Source organism: Carassius carassius, chromosome 5 (assembly GCF_963082965.1).
Source record: "Carassius carassius chromosome 5, fCarCar2.1, whole genome shotgun sequence".
NCBI classification, from domain to species: domain Eukaryota; kingdom Metazoa; phylum Chordata; class Actinopteri; order Cypriniformes; family Cyprinidae; genus Carassius; species Carassius carassius.
Window position 1 is genome coordinate 23,050,422 of NC_081759.1, and position 18,089 is coordinate 23,068,510.

The following is an 18,089-nucleotide window of genomic DNA, read 5'->3' on the forward strand; positions in this document are numbered from 1 at the left end:
GGCATTTATAATTAATGTATTTTTATTCGTTTTTATGTGCTAGGAAATATCATCTCAAATGCAAAGATGGGGTTTTGTAAATTCATTGATCATCTGTCATAAAGTTGTTGTTTTTTTTGTTTTTTTTGCCATTTTTGCCTCTTCTACAAGCTCAGACCTTGAGGCAGATTTAAAGGGCAGGTGGAAAGTGCTTGTTATTCCTGCAGTGCATCAAGGCGCAATTACATAAATGCACTCCAAGCTTCAGCAGCTGTGCTAGATGAGGTTTACAATTATGAAGCATGAAGAATCTGATGGAGGACTGAATGTCATGTGCTTTTCATGTGTATTACAGTCCACACTCCATGGCCAGTAGTATAGTAACAAAAGGAAGCATTTAATAAAGAAGATCCACTTAACACTGAAGCGGTGTAATAATTAGTTAGTATAATTATTATTAATTTCAAATTAATAATTATAGAAATAATATGTATTATTATCATTATTATTATTAAATATGTTTGTTTTTAATAATGTGTTAATATAATTATAAATAAAGTATTATGTAAAATAATTATAATAACATTTTGTTATATTTCGATTGTATACATTGAATATTACAATAAACATAAAAATAATAATATCTGCTTAGTTGTCAGTTTATTTATTTTGCACAAGAATAAAATAAATACAATAAAAGCAGAACATAAACGTACAAACCATATACTGTGCTGGGAGAGGCTAAATTACAATAACAAATATAGAATTAGAAATAACTACAAATTAATTACAACATATATATATATATATATATATATATATATATATATATATATATATATATATATAACATAATTATATAACATAAAATGCATGTAAAAAATGCTTTATAACTCCATGAAAGCTATAAATTCCTAAAGGTTTTGTTGAAATGTTAAGGTATATGGTGAAATATATTAGTTTGTAATTACATTACAATTCAAACATTACTTGTGTAACATACTTTCAAGAGTATCACAGGTCATACTCACAATTTGAACAAAAACTCTTTTAGTTAGCTAGACCTGAAACTGTCTTTATCAATTAGCTCTGAGATAGAAGTAAAATCATACTGGTATATATATTTGGATCTTTATAAATATTGTAGAACAACTTCGGAGTGCTGAATTTTACTTAAAAAGCAAGTCCTAAACATCTTGGTTTGCTCTGCCGTGTGAAGACAGAAAATCACCACATGCAAACATCGAAGTGAAAAAAAAGAGCATATAGCGAGTCAAACTGCTCCCATCACCAAGCAACAGCTTTAGTGGAGTTTCTTTCCAATTTGCCAGATTTGGTGTTGGAGAAATCGATTTGAAGGTGGCTAAAATGCCGCCCTAACTGGATTTGTCGACGCTGAAGTGCTGAGCTCCTGCAGGGCCCCATTTTTCTGCTGCTAGGTTACATCACGGCCAGGGGATGTGGGCGGTAGGAGGTAAAGAGGAACAAAGCAGACTTCCTGTTGTGATGGCAGGATGGGGACGAGGCCTTGGGGTTGGCCGGAGGGGGAACTCGGCATAGGGGTATCAGTGCCATAGTTCAGCTTTGAGCTGTAGTGTGTGTGCGAGACATGTTAGACAAACACATATATCGGCTATGGACCGTCTGCTGTACATACAGAGATTTAGCATTGTTTAAACGGGCTGAAAACACACACACACAATCATAGAAAACACTTCTTTCCTGTCTTTGCCTGGAGTGCCTGTGGGGTGCAGTGGGAGGATGAGGAGAGGCAGGGGAGCCGGGCGCAGCGTGTGGGCGTCTTGAAGAGCAGCCCGCTACATTAGCAATAAAGCTCCGTGTAATTAGCATGTCTTTGGTTGATAATTAGCGTTGTTGGGAGAGAGGCAGTGAGAGGCTTGCCCAGCCTCTTTAGCTCTGTTTATGAGAGGCTAAAGGCTCTTCTACGCTACTCTACTGGCCCTGGCTCTTTCTTTCAGGTTATGCCTTCCGTTTTCATCCATTTTTATCTCTGCTTTTGTAAGTCAGGCCGTTCTTCAGCTGAAATCTATGCGGGTGTGCCTTTCTCAATTTGGCATTTGCGTAATAAAATATATAAATTTGAGAAGTTGTTGATAGATTTAAAAAAATACATTTTCAAAATGATAACTGGGACCTTGGTAAATAAAAAAAAGTAGTGTCAAACAAATTAACAAATTAACATGTTTGTTCGTTGTTGGGTTTTTTTTCTTCAGTTTTTTTACATAGCTCTTCATACCTCAGTCATGGTTTGGTTGTCAAAACGCTCTCTCATTTGTTGGCATGGTTGCAATGCAGTGTTTATTTGCAGTGTTGGGAAGGTTACTTTGGAAATGTAATAGGTTACAGATTACAAGTTACCCTGTTTAAAATGTAATAGCAGTGTAACTTTTTTAATTACTTTATTAAAGTAATGTAACTAATTACTTTTGAGTACTTTTTGATTACTTTTCTAAATTTGTGAAAATTAAAGAATAATAAATAAAAGCATATACATCAACTTAAATACAGTTATCTAATAAGCATGTGGCGTATTCTGTGTAATAAACTCCTGAAACATTGGTGTTTTTTTAAACTGCTGTCTCTTTGAACATGATGATAGTTTTCTCAAAATAAGTAAAATGCACATGAAGTGACACAGAGCAGTTCTAGAAATTATGTTTATGTGCTCGTGTACTCCTATATTGAGGCAGCAGAGGTTGAAAACACTGCGAGCTTCAGTAGGCCTATGTGTAGTAAATGAAACCATGTCTTTGCCATTAATTTACAGGAGGGACGGACTGGGAAAAAAATTCAGACTGGAAAATTTAAACTCATACAAACAATTTCATGGACAAAACTATTTTTTGTATGGACCTGACATAAAAAAAATGTTTAAATCTTTAATTTGGGGACATGCAAAATAATTAAAAGTTCTTTCCTGAACTGCACCTTCACTTCCATTTTTCTCTTCAGTCTCTTTATTTTGCCCTGTTATCCATCTCTCTCATGACTTTAATACTCAAGATTGAACAAAACTATACTTTACAATACAATACTCTACAATACTACAATATCTTTATAGAAAAATCCTAATACTGTACACGAGTCATGTTTTTCCCTTAGAAAAATTAACCATGCTTTTATTAACCTATATAAAAGTAAAATAACCTTGTTTTTTTGTTGTTGTTTTTTTTTGTTTTTTGCAAATGGATTTGTATTTATTTTTAAATAAATACATTTGTAAAAAAAATTTACATTTTTGGTTACCACAGTTAAACAATAGGAACCATTTCTCTGGATCTATAGTTAAATATTAAAATGTTAATTTTCGTAAGGGTTATGTTGTTGTCTGTCGTAGCTCCCCCTAAACCTATAAAAAAAAATCGGAATTTTTTTCAGCTAAATTCCTACAGTAACATTACAACAGATAATATTGATGTCCTTTATATAGTATTTTGAGTGATGACTGATGAGCAACGTGCTGCTGCTTGATTAAATAAATAAAAAAAACAAAGACAAAAAAGCATCTTTACAGATGAAACTGACCTGAAACCCCGAACAGTAGTTCTGCTTCTCCGCTCCAGCTGTGCGCTTCCACAGTCCACTCTATTCTCTCTCTCTCTCTCTCGCATTGATTACTCTGAGTCTGATCCAAACCGTTTGGCGGAGGCGCGGAGAGCGCGCGAGTCATGACTAACACTTCATGACTTATTAGAGATTTAATTATCAAATGGCGGAATCGCAAATGATCGCTTTAGTACATTCGGCGTGCAATTATACAGTAACAATATTAAAATAGAGGGCCAAATCATCTGCCAGGCCACCGGAAATTGTCCCTGTTCTCCTGGTGTCCAGTCGGCGCCTGATTTCCAACACGCAGAATGTGCAAGTCATATATTGCATTTTTGGGGCTTAATATTCACAGACACTAGTCCATGCCATGTTTTGATTCAAGTGTACTGACCTACTTTTGATTTAGTCATCCAAAATGTGGCATATTCCGTCCGCGTTAGGCATTCTGTTTTTATGACTGGATTCTACGAACAAGACTGTATTTCCGCATCCCGGAAATTATTAGGGCGGTATGTCTAAGAATAGTCAGTGCAATTTGGGAAAGAAATCAGTTAAATCTGTATGTGGATGTGTGTAAATATTCAAATGTAATCCCCTTTGTAATCGTTAAAAATTTCAAAAATAACTGTAATTTAATTACGAATTTTTTCGTAGTAACTGTAACTAATTACAGTTACAATAATTTTGTAATTAAATTACGTAACGCCGTTACATGTAACTAGTCACTCCCCAACACTGTTTATTTGGCAGGAGATTAAAAACTAAAACAGCCATAGATTTCCCATGATGCACTGTGCCAGACTAGTTTCCCCAGCATGTGTGGAACATTAGAACTCAGCTGAGTTGGTTTTGTTTTTTGTTTTTACAACAGTTTAGGGATCAGTTACATTAGCATTGATACTCATCAAAGCCTCTGTTTCATTATTATTCTGTTTAATTTCATATAACATGAAATCAGACAATTACCGAATTATAAAACATCACAATAAAACAATATGAAGCATTTCAGAAATTATAAATAAATAAATACATAAAACATATGCATTAATTTGATAAATAGAATCAATTAATTTTGATAAATAGAATCAGTAAATTAATGTTGCAAAATAATTTATGTTTATAAAGTATATTACAAATGTATATAAATGTAACAGCATTTTATATATAAAATATAAAACCAATGAATGAATTATGTAAATATTATACTTTAGCATGGCTATGAAAGAAAAGAAGCTCATTGTGGTTGCATGCTTTACTCATGTCAACTCTCCCATCATCACATGGAACGGTCGTGTGAACAGGACACAAACACTTTAGAGAGTTTGCTAAAAACTCATCCCATCATAGATTAGCTTTATCTGAACAGCCACCTTTTAATCTTCTCTCTTCTCCCAATGCCACAACTTCTGAATGAATCGGCAATAGAAAGGAGCGCGTTTAGCCGCAAGCGCCGGGAGACAAACTGAGAGAGAGAGCGACAGGGAGGGAGGCTGGTGATTATTTCCAAAGGTCACACTGTTAATGACTACCTGCTTGGTTAATGAGATTCCGCAAAGCTCCCTCACGATGTTTCACCCTCATATGTGTTGCCGTGTGCTGAGATGTGTGAGAAGGGTTGCAGGCGTCAGCCTTCTCTCGACTTGCATCTGTTTAAAGGAGAAGGAGAAAGGAAAAAAAAATGAAGATCAACACAGGTTCATTAAACGTCTCGAAGAATGCTTAATGTGGACAAGGTACACTAATTAACTGAATTTCATTTTCATTTCTCTTCAAAGTGGCAGTAAAGAGTTAATTAAAAGATATTTTCCTCATAAGGACTTTGCACATTAGCAGGCTGCTCCAGTAGAATATTCCCTCCGTTGTCTTTTGAAAAGACTTTCTTTCTTACTGGTTTGAGTAATCAGAGATCAGAGAGAACATTAGCCTAAAGCGATTTTCTCTCAGTGCTGAGTCTCAATGACCATTTATTTAACTTACAAAGGCCCGCTATGACATAACACACTGACATAACTGTGTCCTCTTACAAACAAACATACATCTGATAGAGGGAAATATTTGCGTATCACCATAATCTACTGCCCCACACATACATGCTATTAATGGCTCACACGAAGAGTCAGTAAGTTTATGGTAATTGAACCAAGTGATGTTCAAGCTCAATGTTTTTGCCAGAACTTGTCATTAAACTCAGAAGAGGCTTTGTCTAGTTAAGCAAATAAACCCATTGACAAAGCCAAGTCAACTGAGGAGGAGATGCGTCACAAAGAGTATGTGAAGTATAAATGGAAATTTTAATATTCTTACTTGATGATTTAAATATAAATATTATAACACATTAAAACTGTTTTAACTGAAAATATATAATGGATTACGAACATATATACCGTATTTTCCGGACTATAAGTCGCACTTTTTTTCATAGTTTGGCTGGTCCTGTGACTTATAGTCAGGTGCGACTTATTTATCAAAATTAATTTGACATGAACCAAGACAAAAACATTACCGTCTACAACCGGGAGAAGGCGCTCTATGCTGCTCGGTGCTCCTGTAGTCTACACTGAGAACATAGAGTGCCCTCTCCCGGCTGTAGACGGTAATGTTTTCTCTTGGCTCTTGGTTCTAAATAAATGCGACTTATAATCCAGTGCGACATATTTGTTTTTTTCCTCATCATGACGTATTTTTGGACTGATGCGACTTATACTCAGGTGCGACTTATGCCGCGTTTCCACCGAAATTACCTGGAACATTTGTACCAGGAACTTTTTTACCCAGGAACTTTTTTCCCCCCAGACCTGTTGCTTTCTGCGTTTCCACCGCGGTGTAAAGTACTGGGAAGATTAGGCAAATAGACTGGTGACGTAGGTCTGCACGTGTTTCTCAATACAAAGTGCGCTGATTTTGGACGTGCATTCTCGGTAGTGCGGACTTTGTGCATTCGACTCGGGAGTGTGATGTCCGCGACGACACAAATCCGGTAAATCTGCAAACAGCAGCGTACTTGATAACTTCAGTCAGCTTGCTTTGGCTACTGCAATTTTCCTCTCTGTATATTTACAATAAAACGAAATAGGATATCAAATACCACTGCCTCCTTTCGTTTTCATTTAAGCATAATAACAGCTGCAGAAATGTACTTAGTTCAGGGATATGTGTATATATATACAGCCATTACAATGAAACGAAATATATATAAATTTGCCTTTTTTATTTTCATTTTAACATATAGATAAATTGAATACAGACCAAAGATAACCTGTTAGATTTACCACGCAGCTGAATTATATTTTATGTTTAACCACTAAAGAGACATCAGAGCCAGCGGCACATATCAGAAGGTCTAGCCGAGGTGAGGCTGCTTCTCGGCGGATACATGATCACTGAGCTCCTGCTGATCGTGTGGAGCTCACCGTCTCTGAGATCGGCGAAACACATTTTTAAATAGGCGCTGTCTTTATAAATCACCACAGATTTGAGTTTTAAACAACTACATTCTCGCCTGAAATACTTTTAAAATTACATTTCATGACACAATAACAGTAATATTTTGAAAATGTTGATCCGAATAAATGGTGGTTGAACTCAAACAATGCTGCGTGAACTCAACCAATCAGCATGTTTAGCGCCCAAGTCCCGCCCCCGAAAGTTCCGGAACTTTTTAAAAAGTAACACCTCGCCAGCAGGGACTTTCTGAGGGGCATTTTTTTACCCGGAACTTTATTTAGTTGCTGGTTCCTGCGGTGGAAACACACCGAGTACCTGCCCAAAGTCCCTAGTTCCTGGGTAAAGTTCCTGCGGTGGAAATGTGGCATTATAGTCCGAAAAATATAATATAATATATATTAGTTTGTATTCCTGTATTTGCTTGCAATCTTTAAATTTATTTTTATTTTTTTCTTGACGTTGAAAAATAACTGTAAAATGGAACACCTTGCCTTCAAAGCAGATCTCATCACTCGTTCAGTGAGGAGCAGCACCGTTCCAGAGCATTTTGACCCCACAGCCTTAGAACAACTTAGAACAACAACTTTGAACTTCTGCCACATGGCTACTGGATGTCAGCAAGGAGAACCCAGAGCATCTGTTCTGCCTCTCTTTTGCATTCTCTTCTTTACTCGGTCTTACTACTTCCCTCTGATTGGAAACAGCTGCAAAGCATCTACGGCAACACTTTAAAAATGAGTGCATTTCAGATGTGTCCAAATTAGGAGCCCCCTCCCTCACCCCCTTTCTCCCTCTGTTTGTGTGAGTGTGTGTGATGTGGGGGTGTGTGTGTGTGTGTGTGTGTGTGTGTGTGTGTGTGTGTGTGTGTGTGTGTGTGTGTGTGTGTGTGTGTGTGTTTGTGTGTGTGTGTTTGTGTGTGGTTGTGTGTGTGTGTGTTTGTGTGTGTGTGTGTGTGTGTGTGTGCACGCATTAGTTTTTTTTTTAAGTATCCTTCCCCTAATAAATGTCTCAAAAAATGGTAGCGGTCTAAAAATAGTGTGATCTGTTGCTAAATTTAGCACTTGGCTTATGCGCTGGCGAAGTGAATGGAGAAGAATAGGCTTGGAGAGGCAGGGTGAGTAAGCAAGGCTCTATTCAGTCAACAGCTTCCGTGGAGGCCTCTAGTTAACCACTGCCCTTGGATTGCACCCCCCTCCACCGCCAGACCTGGGGGTGCTACTAAGCATTTGATCCAGCGGATAAAAGCTGTTATTATTTATTTATTTTTAAAGACTCTAAAGGGTTTTTATAGCCAATGTAACAGATTTGAATGACTTTTCCAGTGCTTCCATGTTACAGGCAAAGAGCAGCACACATATCCACATTTATAGAAAAGTCTGTGATTGTAGATTTAAATTGATATGAATGGTTTTAGGTTTAAATTTAATTAAATTTTAGGTCCCCTAAATATTTATTGAAAAACTTTCGCCATGTTTTAAGCTTATTTGGAAATACTTTAGAATATTGGGTTAACTGACAATAAACAATCATTTTGTTATTTATTAATCTTTGTTAACATTAGGTAATAAACCTAATGTAAATGTAAAATACCAATGTAAAACTAATGGTAAATCAGCACAACACATGACATCAGTATTTAAGATACAAGTAACAAGGCTGTCCTCTCTGGATGTCCCTCATACTGTCAATGGAAAATGAGCGATCTATTTCTGTAAGTGGGTGTAGATGGCAGTTCCCCCTCCCACAGGGCCTGAAGGGTGTGGAAACGCAAGGTCATGCCAGAGAGGTCAGGTGCCTGTGCATTGTTCCTCAAAACCCTCTGCCCCTTCCTGTAATGCAGCTGCGTGATAAGAACCCCTACAGACAAAAGCTGATAACTGATGTCTGTGTGTGTGTGTGTGTCTATGCATGCAAGTGTGCTCGCAGCTCACTGCACCCAAAAAAAGAATCGCAGCCCTTTCAATATGTGTGTGTGTGTGTGTGTGTGTGTGTGCGCGTGATAGGTGTCCTTCTGTCTGTCTAGAAATAAAACAAGACATAAAGACATAACCAGCATGTTTCAAATGGAAAGATGGCCATGGTATAAGCACCCCTTTATTTAGCTTGACTGAGTGCCATTGTGTGCATGTATGGGATGCTCCATTAGGTCATATGAATGACTTGTCTGTCTGTCTTGCTAACATCCATGGAGAGAAAATATGAGATGACACGCTTTACAGTCATGTACCAGAATCTGGAAAACATGGCACGACAGAGTATCACATTATTGAAAAGGTAGTAAATAAAGACACAAGCGTACCATTTTCCCCTAGAGTTTATCGTAATGTTTCTTTGAGTAACAGCTGTTTCTCTCTGTACTACTCCACTTTAGGCCTATATATATCAGGAATTGCTTTAATTTTAGAAATGCATAAATATAGATAATTTTAAGTGGATTTGGTCTTTCGTTCATCCATTCCAGGATGTAATTAGATGCTCAAGGTATGATATTACTTATCCATTACTTACTGTAATCATGAGAAATCAAATTTTCCTTGATCGGTTGAGATATAAGAGTTCATTGTGTAAGGAAAACTATTTTAACTTTTAGAACTGAAAACTTATGGGAAAAAAAGCTCATTTGTTGAAACTAAAGCAGCTTGTTTATTCTGCTATACATTTGACTGTTCAATATACCTGAACACACACATATGTGTAATATTATTGCAATTTAATTTAATCTGATTATTTTAAATCTGAATTTTCAGCAATCATTACTTCAATCTTTAGTGTCACATGATCCTTCAGAAATCATTTTAATATTTTGATTAGCTGCTCAAGAAAGATTTCTTAAAATATAATATATACATTAGGGATGCACCGATAGGATTTTCTTTTGGCCGATACCAATTTTAACAAACAACTATTGCCCGAATCCGATACCAATATTGGTAAATTCCATAAAGCAGGGTTGAAAATGAGGGTAAAAAAAAAAAGATTGGTTCACTCCCTGCAGAATAGTTATTTGAACGTTTCTCTTCCTGCATTCCTCTGTTAAAACCAGTTTGAGTGGAAAACATGCAGGTTAATGACGTTATTTTTTTACAACTTTTCTTTGCCATTAATAATAATAATAATAATAAAGTACAGTGTTTAATAAAAAAAAAATTATAATAAAAAAAAAACTTGCAGAGAGCCTTGATCTTGCTTAGTCATAGCCAATACAGCATCATCTGGTCTAAAGTTACCAAAGACCAAATGTATTGAACAAAAGAAAAACACACACACACACACACACACACACACATATATATATATATATATATATATATATATATATATATATATATATGCACAAATCACTGCAACATTTTTTCATACCCATAAATGCAAAAAAAATATTTTTACATTATAAGCTGGCCTTATGGAGGAAAGAAATTCATTTTATGTGACTCCTACTATTAATTATATATCCCATGGAATGGCGGGCCTATAGTTGTTCTCTTTGATGCTTGATTACAGCGTAGAGGGGGAAGGTCTCAAAGCAAGACAATTTATAGTAAAGTATCTGGATTTTAGCAGTTAAGAGGTGCCCACTTCCAACAGCGAAAGAGCCTGATGGGTTAGTTCAAAGACAGATGGTCTTTTTTGATGCACCACCTCATACTACCATTATACTGTACAGATACACACACAAACAGGCACATATGGAGGCCATGTCCCTTGTCATCTGCATTCGTGTCTCGCTACACAGTTGTAGCATGTTCAAACCACACTTAATGAAACGGTGGCTTCCCTGCTTTCTATCCAGCCATATGCTTCCAATAAGGTCAAGACAGACTGGTTCTCTCCCTAAAGTTCTGTGCTTGTGTGTTCAATGGGAGCAGGAGACTCTGCGGTCCCCCCAAAAGTACCATATCAAAGCACAGATTTTTTAGTTAGGCCATCTGCAGAGCGCTTTTGGATCATGTGCACGTCTGTCACCGAGCTTCCCTGACCTCCATCCACTCTGTTGAAGCAAGAAGTGTGTTTAACTGTGTTCAGTAATCAAGTCCAACTCATTCACAGCACACACATGGTGGAGGCGTGACTGCTGAGGTACATGATGTCATCTCTGTTGGCCTAATGGGACCACCTTGGAGTTAGTGGCTTTATAGTGGATTTGTGTAAGAGAGAATGAAGTGGAAAAAACACTTGTACATGTGCTAAGCAAGGAGAGTCACTGAGCTGCCAAAATAGACCTTTGTGTGAAATTATGTCTTTTTTGTGAACCGCTAATGTGAGCTAATGAGAACGAATGTAAATGTTCCACTTGGACCTCATAGTTACAGTGCAAAGTTTGATTATTAGCGTAAGTTCTTCGAATCTGTCCGATATGAGCACACAAATGGTTTAAAAGTGGAGAGAGAGCAACAAGTGACCTTCCACCAGTAGGAATAGGGATGCATGATAATGTTTAAACTGCTCTACTCTGCAAATGATTGCATTGTGATTATTAATCATGATTGTTCTCATGTGAATTCTTTTTTACACTTAATACTTTAGCATCTAGTTTCCTGAGTAGTTATATTTGTCATATACATTAACACACTCTATACATTATTAATATTGAAATTTTTATCTTTAAAGCTTAAACTGTGAAATTCCTAATAAAAATTACAGTAATTTCAAATTATGTTAACTTTTTTCTAGTGCTGTCAAACGAATAATCGCGATTAATCTCATCTATAATAAAGGTTTTTGTTTGAATTATATATGTATGTGTAATGTGTAAACTGTTTTTATTATGTATATATATACACACATACAGTATATATTTTATATGTTTATACATTTGTATTTTCATATTCTTATCGCATGTACGCACGCACATAGACAGTCGCTTCTAGACTGCGCGAATACTAAATTTAGCTCTCTTCCGCTTTTTTGTGCTTTGATGAATAAATAAAGACAAAATTACATAAAAAAAGTGTTTTGGCAAATATCCTAGTAAACACAGTCAGTTAGGCATATGTCTTAACATAAACAGTTGAGAAAGAAAAGGCATTTGTATCAGTATATTAAATCCGTGCTTCGTTCTTAAAGTGAAAGAAAACTAATAATAAATCTAATGCTTCCAAAGAGAAATACAAGTGCTCAATGCTCCTTACTAAATAACCGCTGTAACATAAAAAATTATTAATCTATATTTAAGTTATACAGTGAAGACTGTGCAGTTATTTTACATTTGATTAGCCTATTACATTTCTGTAGCGTACATGAAAATTAATTTTAGACTGAGCTGAAAAACCTGAAAAGCACTGTTTATTGAACGTCTTTGTTGTACTGTATTTATTTTCTGCTATTGCTTAAAAAAAAGATTTTTAACACTGAGCCCATAGTAGCAGCCAGATTTTTTTTCCAATTGTTTATTTTCTTTAATATATATATATGTATAGTATAGACCTTTTTTTGTTGTGAATGTCCCAACTGGGGTACAGAATGTAAAAATTAGTCTAAATGTTCTTGTTTTATATTTTTGTTGCATTTGTGAGTTAATAAAAATGTAGATGGTTGTTTAAAATAGATATATATTATCAAAATATTGATATATCGATCGATATACTCCTGTATCGAATCAAATCTTAATTGTATCGTATCGTATAGAACCTTTTGAGGTATCAAAAAATATCGTATCGCTGGGTATGAGAATCAATATCGTACCGTGACGAACCATCCGATTTACACCCCTAATATATAATTGTGCAGATTAATTGTGCATCCCTACACAGGAAAGAACAGAAAGGAGCTGAATGTGGGACTTTCTCTGAACCTTCCTGAAAACCTGTCAGATCTATTCCACAACCGAAATCCTCTTGAAAATAAACCACGAGGTCTGTCTGGGTCAGACTCCCTCATCAATCTGGCCTGGTTTTAACTAGATGTCTAAATGAGCACTGGACACTGTACAGATTTTAAAATGAGGCCAGAGTAAAATAATCAGTAGTGAAGACAGTTGGGAATCGTCTTTGGCTACTCGAGCTAGAGTTTCTCTGGCTTGATTACAGCTAGAATTGCAAGACCATAGTTGATATCAGTCCATTATTTAGCCTTCAGCCTGTAGAGAAGGTCTGACAAAAGGAGCCAGGAGGGATGAGAAGTATGAAGGAGTTTAATTAGGAGCACACCACTGAAGGAGACATTCCTTCCCACTCTTTTCCCTCCCTTGTCTCCACTGATTCTTGATTCTCAGAAGCCTCCAGCCGCTCATCCCTTCATAGCCCTCTATTGACTATCTCTGTGCATTTTAGCTTTTTATCAAACCCCCTCACCCCTGCCTGGCCATTTTCCACTTTGTTAGATTGATTACCTCTCATCGATAATGTTTTGGAAGGACGATCACACAGCTTTCATCTTGCGGAGCTATTAAGGCTTTAGAATGTTCTCGCTGCTTGGTCCAAGTACAGGGTATTGTTGTCTACTGTATCTTATTTTTAGATCAGCGAACTGGAAGCATTAATGTAGCTGTTGCTTCCTGGGAAATCAATTGCATTGGCTCTGTGTTTTGCCTCCCTTCAGAAATGGGAGTGATTATTAGTGAGTCATTATAAAACCCATAGAAAAGAAAAATTACTAATGGGATCTGTTTAAAATCTCAATTGTTTCTCATAGAAAGCAATGTCATTAAATGGAGTTCAAATAGAGACTTTTGCTTAAATCTCCTACTTCTTCTTAGAAGCAGACCTGTGTAACCTGATGTGGAACAAATGGATCTGTTATCAGTGGCTGGCCTTGAAAGATTCCAAGCTGTCCAAGAGTTAAACAAATTATTAAACATTATCATTATTATTGTTTTTATAAAATTTATATTTGTATTATTACAACATTTATAAAAAAATATATATTATTATGACCTGTTTTCATATATAAACTAAATGTATTCATTGTTTACATCATTTATACAATTTTTAAATCAGATCTTTTTAAAGTCTCGATTTTTTTTTTCTCAGCAATGAGATAAAATGAAATCCAAATAGAGACTTTTGCTTAAATCTACTTCTACTAAGAAAAGGACCCTGGTAATCAAAAATATGCTCATATTTGCCAAGACACCACATAATCCGTTGTTATCTCTGATAATTAATATTACCCCCGTATACTTACTGTCTGTCTCACTCTATTTTTAGTTTAAGTGAACCTAAGAAAAATATGATGCTTCAAAGATTGTTTAAGTGAGACCTCCACCAAACCTCCTGAGCTATGAAAGAGCAACATCTGAGTATTTCTCTTTTTCTCTGAGGAATGGATGTTTGTTTAGCCATTTATGGCCAGCTTCAGCATACTTCTGTGATTGGCTAACTCTATCTCCCTACAGCAGAATATGCATGTGTGTGTGTGAAAGAGAGAGGGGGCTGGTGACAGGTGTGGATACTCTGACAGGTGCACATATCTGGAATGAGTGGCATAGCGGTGGACCTAGGGGGTTCACAGCGGCTGCATGCTGGGTCTTAAACTTCCTATCCCTGCTTGAGCGCTCACTCAGCCAGCATGCCCTCCCATCAGCACACTACAGTCTCTCCGCACTCCCCTGCATCCGATCGACGCCGGCCGCTCTACACCGTAATCTTCCCTTCACCCCTTTGCCGAGGCACTACCTGAGTACCTGAGTAGGGGGCAACCTATCATTTGAGGCGAAAAAATAAAGTAACCAATTTTATTTGAACTCAGAAATCACTAGTAATTTTCACAAACAATTACAAAGAAATGGTTAAGTAACAAATTGAATTAACTGTGGTAAACTGTGGTATTTTCATGTAAAACATACTCCAGCAATCTTTGTTTATAGTTTTTCTTGATGTTTAATTTAATTTGTTACTTTACTATTTTGTGTGTGCGTATATATATATATATATATATAGTAGTTGTTTACTTTATCTTTTTACTGACTGAGACACCATATCTCAAATTTTCCATCATTTTCTGTTTCAATCTCACAAAACAGCCATGCCGGGACTCATCTTCAAAGCATTTGATCAGCTCAATACGTATAAAGGAATCAAAAAAAAGCTCTCATCACACATTGCGCTCTCCACACAATCCCTCAACACCTAATAGAAGCGTGTCATAGCAAAGAAAAGAGGATGAGAAACCCGCCTTCATCAAGCCCTCGCGTCAGCAGAGTAAATTAATTATCGTGTGATTGATGCAGACAGGCAGATGAAGGCAGGGAAGGACTGCGTGTGTGAGCCTGAGCTGCACATATGTTAGCTGGTGGCTAATATCCCGCCACGCCACACTCAAAGACAGTTGATCCTGTGGAACATCTCGCTTTGATGAGACGTAAAACCTCGTGCAGATAATGACAGTTGAAGACTTTTTTTATGGGTCTGCGGTGCAAGTTTTTATTTCTTCTTTTCTTCTTTTCACAAAAACATTATGTCCCTCACAGAATTTCTGCTAATTTTATATCATCTAGGACAGTAGAAACTTTAACTACATTCAATTAGCACAATAGCTTATATTAAATTAAATTATTAGTCATTAAAGATGTGGTGGTTTTCTTTTTTTAAGTGTTAATATTAAAGTAACATTTCCCAACTGGTAGACACTCACTCATAGATTGACTCTACTGTGAGAGGAAGATCTCATTCCTTCTAGAAGGTGGCCATCAGGTGGCAGAGAGAGAAACTGCTGCTTAAATATATCAGGAGAGCCCACAATTCTGTCTTTTCTCATTACACTAGCTTGTTTGCTTAAGCATAGCACAACCTTTCAGCTTCATCACACATTTTTGGTTTATATTCTTAATGGTTATCTCAAAAGAATCCTTGTATCATTTTAGGTTCACTGGGTGTCTCTCTGTTAATCTCTATGGGCGTCTCTGTGCTGTGGTCAGGAGCTGTAGCTGCTGAAATCACATTTAGAACATTTTTTGTTTCTTTCTTTGGTACCCAGATCTGGTTAAATATTCATGTTTACATTTTAGGCTGGCCCTTCCTGTATGTGTATCCTGTTGTCTCTCAACAACTTCCTTTAAAACAACTTACAAAGAATATCTATGATTTATTTCATATTACATGAATATTAATAGCATGGCCTTAAGCAAATAATCTAAAAACAAACAAGTCATGAAAGAATTCTAGAAAAGAAACCATCAGCTTGAATTGCTTTATTAACAACCCCTTCAAAGATTTAGCACTAGTGCTTCTCAAACTGTTGTTCACAAGTTGACTCATATTTTGATTTGTGATTAATATTGTTATTAATTGAGTATTAGTAAATTATTAAATTAAAGCATTATTATATTAAATGCATACTTCACCATTCAGAAGTTTGGGATTGGTGAGAGAATAAAATTCAAATTTTTTTATTATTATATTAGATATATGTTTTACCATTGAAAAGTTTGAGGTTGGTGAGAGAATAAAGTTATAAGGAATAAAATATTTTTGAAAGAATATTTTGGTAAAATATTTTTTGAAGACGTTTTTAATGATTACCATTTATTTGATATAATATAAACAGTAATATTGTGAAATATTGTCACAATTTAAAATAACCATTTGCTTTTCAAAGACAATATATTCCTAGGATGGAATGTTATCATATATGTTACAAACAGTTGCGCTACTTAACTTTATATATTTGACAGTTTCCCCTGAATTCTGTAGTGGGCTCGACATGAATGATTTTCACCTTCATTTTTGAATCCCATCTAAATGCAACTTGTATGATACCCACCTGAGGGTCTTCATGGTGGTTTGTACTTGAACTGTGTGCAAACTTGTATTTACAGACCCTGAGAAAGAAGGGTCTAAATGGCTGTGACAGCCCAGACCCCGACGCAGACGACTCGGTGGGCCACAGCCCAGAGTCAGAGGACAAGTACCGTAAAATCAACGATGACATTGATCTGCACATGATCAGCAGACAGAGGATATGTGTAAGTACCTTCATCTCAGACAACAAGCCCTCTCACACTTTCTTCTCTTTCTCTCTTTTTCTGTCTCTCCGTGTGTTCTGACTCACTGCCGCGCATGGGCCTTCAGGCATTGAGCAAGAAGGAGAACAAAGGTGGCGAGAGCCTGGAGCTCGAGTCTGCTCTCGCTCTCACTCCGTGCACGGAGGAGAAATACAAACAGATTAACGAAGAGTTTGATCTAATGATCAAGACTCAGAAGATCCCTGTAAGTACAGTGAAGAGAGGAGAGGTGAAAAAACTAAAAGCTAGCAATGCTAACAAGCATATTTGAAGAAACAAAGCAATTCATTCTAATCTTGATTTAACCATTATGTACAATATATAGAACTCACGAAGATGTAGTATATCTAGCATTTGTAATGACACTGACACTGCCTTTGGATGCATGGGAGATAATCGCACATCTGAGATATGACTAAAACAAGAAGCACAATGACAATTACTGTAAGAAATACAGTCATATTAACCTCCTGAGTATTTTTTGTGCGTTGGAAGGCCTTTCACTGATTGGTGTTCAGAAATAGATACTCTTCATTACACGTCTGAACCAAGAGCCTGATTGATTTCAAACAAGAACCTTTAAGACGCATGCTCTTTCCTAACTACATGTGTGTCATCTATCTATCTATCTATCTATCTATCTATCTATCTATCTATCTATCTATCTATCTATCTATCTATCTATCTGCCAGTGCTGTATGAAATAAATGATCGTTTCAAAATGATCATGATGCACGATTTTGAGAGTGTTTCGAAAATGATAGCAAAATACTGATGTGTGTATGTGTGTGTTTAAAGGTTTGTCCAGTAAGTTTCAGTGTGTGTGTTTGTTTGTTTTTGTTTTTTTGGTTAGGGTTAGAAAAATTAGCTTGGGTTGGGTGGAGTGGTAAACGATGGTGGTGAAGATAGTGGTCACAGTGACTGAGTTATATTTTCCCAGTTAGAGAGAAAAGTAGCACAAAGAGGAAGAGTGGCACCATGCAGAAGATGCCTAGCCTCACGTACACATACAAACGTGGAAAGCTTTTCTGTAGAAAAAAAATAAAGACACGAGAGAAGAAAGGCTGGAGTCTAGGATAGCTGCACAAACATGCTAAAGATTCTTTCATGTTGTGTTTGGAGTGACTAAATCATGTAAGGGTTTTTTATGTTG

At 36.4% G+C, this 18,089-nt stretch overlaps 1 protein-coding gene across 7 annotated transcripts in view; it reads left to right on the forward strand.

Annotated features, from left to right (window-relative positions):
• Nucleotides 1–18,089, forward strand: part of mef2cb (myocyte enhancer factor 2cb) — a 75,246-nt gene that overhangs the window by 43,859 nt on the left and 13,298 nt on the right. For 4 of the 7 annotated variants that reach the window (XM_059550165.1, XM_059550164.1, XM_059550166.1 and 1 more), the window contains one exon: nt 16,751–16,897. In XM_059550165.1, coding sequence (XP_059406148.1) covers nt 16,751–16,897 — 147 coding nt within the window. Of the gene's footprint in view, nt 1–16,750; nt 16,898–17,003; nt 17,142–18,089 lie in introns of all 7 variants that reach the window. The other 3 variants (XM_059550167.1, XM_059550170.1, XM_059550169.1) reach the window with 2 other exon arrangements.